General features: G+C 45.7%; 2 protein-coding genes across 4 annotated transcripts in view; one reads left to right on the top strand and one right to left on the bottom strand.

Moving 5' to 3' along the window:
* Positions 1-6,000, bottom strand: part of RAB37 (RAB37, member RAS oncogene family) — a 63,345-nt gene that overhangs the window by 35,456 nt on the left and 21,889 nt on the right. The gene's annotated exons all lie outside the window — the stretch shown is intronic.
* The window catches only part of CD300LF (CD300 molecule like family member f), a 38,172-nt gene that overhangs the window by 29,904 nt on the left and 2,268 nt on the right, over positions 1-6,000 (top strand). The window contains exons 4-5 of one of the 2 annotated variants that reach the window (XM_084750235.1): positions 1,294-1,357; positions 4,580-4,710. In XM_084750235.1, coding sequence (XP_084606361.1) covers positions 1,294-1,357; positions 4,580-4,710 — 195 coding nt within the window. Of the gene's footprint in view, positions 1-1,224; positions 1,358-4,579; positions 4,711-6,000 lie in introns of both variants that reach the window. The other variant, XM_084750234.1, reaches the window with a different exon arrangement.

Here is a 6,000-nt window from a genome sequence, read left to right as displayed (position 1 = left end):
AAATACCCCTTCCGATGGTTCCTGCCAATGCTTTCCTGGAGTTCCATGGGAAGGGTGGGTGCCTTGCTCTCTGAGGAGCTCTGGGTGTTGCCTTTACCTGACGCCCTTCTCACTCCCATTCTGTCTCTATCCTGAGGGAAGTGGTACCAGCTTAATTGGGGTGTTGTGGTCTCATTTCCAAGGTCTTCAAAGGCCTTTACGTACAGCTGCATTTCTGATGTCTGTAATGTCCCAAGAAGCCCGCTTGTGTCTTTGGCTTAATTATGTTCTCTTTGATAGTCCTTTTAGATACTCTATGCAGAAACTCATGGTGGTGGTGGTGATGGTGGTGGTGGTGGTGATGATGGTGGTGGTGGTGGTGGTGATGGTGGTGATGGTGGTGGTGGTGATGGTGGTGGTGGTGGTGGTGATGGTGGCAGTGGTGGTGGTGATGGTGTCAGCTCAGAGGTCTTCGTACACTGGCTTGGAGTAGTTCCTCTCTTGGGTTCTGCACCAGGTCATAGGGCCCTTGTAAATACAGGTGGCAGATGAGGGCAGTCAGTGCACGGTCACCAGGACTCACTTGCATTACCTTGCTGAACCCTGACAACATGTCCCAAGAAAGCATCTTCCTGATGCTTTTTGCTATTGAAGAATTTTTATTTATGCTCTATACATGGGTGTGTTTGCATCACATGCATGTCAGATGCCCATGGAAGCCAGAAGAAGGCATCAGATCCCCTAGATCTGGAGTTACGGATGACTGTGTTCCACCAAGTGGGTGCTGGGAACTGAACCTGTGTCCTCTGCAAGAACCTTGTGTAATTTTAACTGCTGATCCATCTATTCAGCCCCAATGTTAGATGTTTTTCCCCCAGCATGACTCTGACCTTACAAGTATTGAATCTAGGTTGCACTAGGCACTTTTCAGTTTTCCTGTCTGGTCCGGGGCCTTGCCTGATAAAGTTGGAGGGAGGCTTTGGCTGGGGCACTGTCATAGCAGTTGGGGAATTTAGCTGCCCTTTGCTCACCATCCTCCTTGGACTTGTTTCCAGCCCCACTGCCCCAGAAGCTCTGGGCTCTCCTAGAGACCAAGGGGATATTAGCTGTCCAGTTATAATTGCTTGCCACAGCCCTGCTCCAGGGTCCTCTGGCTGGGATGGCCCGCACTCCCTCACAGGCTCAGAGCAAGGGCACACTGGGAGTGGGTGGCTGGAATGGTGTTCTAATCTGTCTTATGCCAAGCACCCGAAGCACCCACTACAGTGACGACCACGCTCCCCATCACCTCCACCACCAACATGTTCACAACAGAGACAGTCGCTGTAAAGGAGACCAGCATGTTCTCAACGCAGAGCAACTACTACTCCCATGACAGGTAAACCAGTTGGAGGATGCTGTCTTTTGTGGTCCAGTTCACCCAAACTCTTCCAGTAGCCTCGCAAGTCTTAGCGTCCATTTGTAAAGTTAAGAGTGCTGGGGCTGGAGAGATGGCTCAGAGGCTAAGAGCTCTGGCTGCTCTTCCAGAGGTCCCGAGTTCAATACCCAGCAACCACATGGTGGCTCACAACCATCCATAATGAGAACTGGGCCCTCTACGGTGTACAGGCATACATGCAGGCAGAACACTGCATACATAATAAATAAATAAATAAATAAATAAATAAATAAATACATCTTAAAAAAAAAAAAAAGAACGTTGGCCCTCCCAACTTGCCTTCAGTTGCCAGCAAGCCCTAATCCTAGAACAGCGTAGTCTGTAGATTTGTTGGTTCATTTGTTCATTCATTCATCCTGCTTTATTTATGTATGTATTTATTTATTTATTCATCCTACTTTAATTGGAGCTAATTTCTTTCCAGTAGGTATGTGTTGAGTTCTAGAGACATGAGTATGGTGCTCAGTGGGAGAGAGATTCTTAGGAAGATGGCTGGCGTGTGTGTGAGTGTGGCACAGGGCTGTAGGGCCACAGGGATGTCTTCTGGTCCAACCTCTAAGAGGCCATGGAGGCAAGAAGGTCAGGAGTTCAAGGTCATCCTCATCTACATATTGAGTTTGACGTTAGCCTGGGCTACCTGAGATTCTGTCGTAAAAAACCAAAACCAACAAGCCAACAGCTAATGACAACAAACAATAACCACACATCAAAGACAAGAGGGTGAAAACAAAAGCAAACACCTGGAACAATTTTCTCTCCAGAAAAAAAATAATGGACATTGGGTTGGGCCCACTCTAACCTACTCAGTAACATTTGCAAAGATCCTCCGTCCACATAGGTCACACTCATAGTCTTTTGGTAAACACAATTTTGGACAGACACTATTCAGTCTGTAGAGAAGGTGTGAATAGAATTGGGGAAGCTGAATTTGTAGGCTCAATTTTTTTTTAACAATTATATTTTATTATAAACTTACTAACAGAGCATACCTCACTTACAACCCAACTGTCCCAAACAATAGGAAAGGGAGATTAAAGACGATAATAATGAAACCTTAAGGATATCAGATCTGAGGAACGCTTCTCTGGGCGTAGTCAGCAGGACCTCAGCAAACCTGCAATTCAATCAAGGTTGCTACTGGAACCTGGAACAGCAGCCGAGGCCCAGAGCCTCAGCCGGAGCCCACAGCCTTAAAGCTTTCCCTGTTTCTCGAAGTCTTGATGAACAGCCAAAACAATCCCAAGTCCTCTTTCTCCAGCCTCTTGGTTTGGGCTCATATATATATATCTCCTTTCAGAGTCTCTACTAGGATGTTTTCAGCTGGCAACATCCAAGCTCCCCCAACAAAGTGGTTTGACCTCTAAGTGGAAAAACATCCTGCTCATAAGTCTGTTCCCCATCCCACACTTGGGATCAACACAAAAATATTTATCTCCTCTTCATCTCCCCCCTTCTATTAAATATATAATAAACTATGTACAATAAAAACAATTATAAGAATTATTCAGTAAAAGTCACACCTACAAAGACCAGTCCATTCGTATTTGACAGTCCTAGAGAAATTATCTCACTATCTATCCTATCCTACTGAGTCTTATCCTAGTGTCCAAACTTTTTTCAAAAATAGTAACACCGTGGCTATCTAGTCTTCAACCCCATCAGAGACCCCAGAAGGAATTACTATCTAATATGAAGGAAGTGTAAGCAAGCAACTTCCAAAAGTATAGACAGAACAGAAAGAGCTGACTGCCTGGACAGTCACAGCTTCCTCTTCATCACTGGGGCGTCCCGTCTCCAGCCTGTTGGCCTAAAACCATCTGACAGACTGCTCTGAAGCAGGAATCCTGAATGACTGGCCCACCTGGTCTCTGCAAGGCTGGGCAGCCAATTTCTTAGTATCAGGCTTGATCATTGTGGACGGTCAGTCTGTCATCAGCAGTAGAGATAAGGACAATTCCTCAGCCCCGTGGCTATCTGCCACTACCGTTTCTTGATGCCCTCATAATTAGACTAGAGGTGCTGACAGGAGCAGATGTGTCTCTCTGTCATAAAAGCCCTTTTTTTTTTAGTAAATGCCATTTTCTGTGGATCTCTGAAGTGTTTGAAGACCATCTATCGAACTACCCTATCCATCATCTATCTAGTTCTTTTAAAAACTATACAAGAAACTAAATAAAGCTTATTTTATAATTAAGTAATTTAGTATCTAATAAGATTTATAAGTGACCAACTACCAACTTCTATCTCCGACCATCCTGAACAAGTTATAACAGTTAGCTTTCATAAGAATAGAACTGCCTATCACCTTTTCAAATGAGTTGCACATGTATAATACATTAAGTAAACATCGAACAAAATTATCTTAAATTTCAACCAACATACAATATACAGTTTTAAGTTTCTATCAACACACAATATACAATACATAAAGCAAAAGTTGAATAAAATAGTCTTAAATTTCCATCAATCTACAATACCAATGTAAAATATTTGAATATCAATGTAAAACACTTGAGGATGGTAGATTCAATAATCTACTTTTTATTCTATAAATCTATATCCTCCCTTATATCCTTCCCTTATTCCCCCTTTTTGTCTAATGCTAGATAGATAAGAGAGAAAGAAAGATAGAAGAAAGAAATCCCTAAATGAAACTTTTATTAACTTATGATTAACTCCCCTAGGCAAAAACGAACATAGATAACCCACCAAAAACAGCCACCCCGCCTATTGGGAATGGGGGCATCATTCTCTCGAAATTGCTTTTTGTTGTTTGGGGGAAAACATCTTTTGGGTACCCTTAGAAAAATAAGATACTGGCCAAGCGCTAGAAAGGCTAACTGTATCTGTTTTTGTCCAGTTTTTTTTGGGCTGATCCTTTGGGCTATCCCTTTTTAAAGTTGAAAAACACAACTGTGGGCAGACACTGTTCAGTCTGTAGAGAGGGTCTGAATAGAATTGGGGAAGCCGGATTCAAGCCATTCACTCTACAGTTCTTGCTGGATTTCTAGACATGGTCTTTGAAGGTGTCCAGAGCGAGGGTTTCCTGCCTGGGTTCTGTAGGACATGAGGTGTTTGGCTTTCCTCTGCTCCCGGGTAGCTGGGACTGGGCTCAGAGAAGGGAGGCACAAGCCTGGGTGTACATGTCTCCTGCCGTTCCAGGCACAGCAGTGATGATGAAGACAGTCTTTGGAATCTCAGTGTGCTCCTCCCAGTCATTTCTGCGGTGCTGTTGCTTCTCCTGATGGTGGCCTCGATCTTTGCTTGGAGGATGGTGAGGAGACAGAAGAAAGGTAAGTGTGTCTGGCCCTTGGGCTGGGGCTGGTTGGATGGTGAAGTGGGCCGACGGCCAGCTAGCACGTCTGTCTGAGAGTGGGCCTGAGGGACTATCCATGTAGTCTTGAAGAGGCTGTGCAGGAAAGGCCGCCAGCAGCGGGCAGTCCAAGAGGCTGCAGGTGATCTGGAGCTTGAATACCATTTTCAGGGTCTGGAGTCAGCTGCCTGCTCTGCTGCAGCCTTGCTCCTCTCTGACCTGCCTCCTTTCGTGTTTCCCAATCTGGTTCTCGGTCTCAGAGGTAACAGACTTTAGAGAGCAGCCCACTCTAGGGATATGTGGTTCTGAAGGAGGTGCTGAGCTCACACACACACACACACACACACACACACACACACACACACACACACACACACATGTGTCTGTAGGCACCAGGAGCATCAATGTAACCATAACTTTTGCTCCTCTTCTGCCGTCTGCCCCTTTCCAGGCTGACCTCCTTGTTCTGGGTGCCCTTGCTTTTCAGGCAAGAGCCCCTTTTCTCAGAATCACAAGGTCTCTCAGAGATCACAAGGTCTGGCCTCACTTCCTGTCTGCCTTCACTTCCACATTTTCAAGTGGTTGTATAACATTTCTCAGAATCCCCTAGACCTCAGGTGTTCCCACTCCGCCTTCATCCCCACCCCGACCTCCGCCTAGGAGACTCACAGTCTCAGAGGACAGGCTACACTCTTTTGCTTGCCTCAATACAGGGTTTCTCTGTGCAGCCCTGGCTGTCCTGGAACTCAGTATGTAGACCAGGCTGGCCTTGGACTCAGAGATCCACCAGCTTCTGCCTCCCAAGTGCTGGGCTTAAGGGGCGTGCCACTACTTCTGGGTAGACTAGGCTCTTTGGAACAATTTTTTATGTGTATGTGTGTGCATATTCATGCATCCTCTTGTGTATACCATAGCACACGTGTGAAGCTCAGAGGATACCTTGACTTGTGGGTGCTGGCTTTCCTCTTCTACATATAGGTTTTGAGAATTAAACTCAGGCTTGGTGACAAGCACCTTTGCCCACCTAAGCCGTCCTGACGGCCCCGAGATGCTGCCGCTTAGTCATCCCTCTGCTCCCAAATGCATCGGCCATGGCCAAGTTCAAGTATTTTCTCTATTCCTAGGCATCAGGTCATTTGATACTAAAAGCTGAGGTTAATTTTTTTTGTCTCTGCTTTTGTCTCCAGAGCAGGGGATGGGATGTAGACCAGGGAGGAGCATCAAGAGTAGAAAAAAAAAATATCCAGCAATCCCCCCCCCCTTGCCAAAA

The sequence above is a fragment of the Acomys minous genome (assembly GCF_964271855.1).
Source record: "Acomys minous genome assembly, chromosome: 12".
Taxonomy (NCBI): Eukaryota; Metazoa; Chordata; class Mammalia; order Rodentia; family Muridae; genus Acomys; species Acomys minous.
The sequence above is the reverse complement of the archived record's forward strand: the minus strand, read 5'-3'. Positions and strand labels throughout refer to the sequence as shown.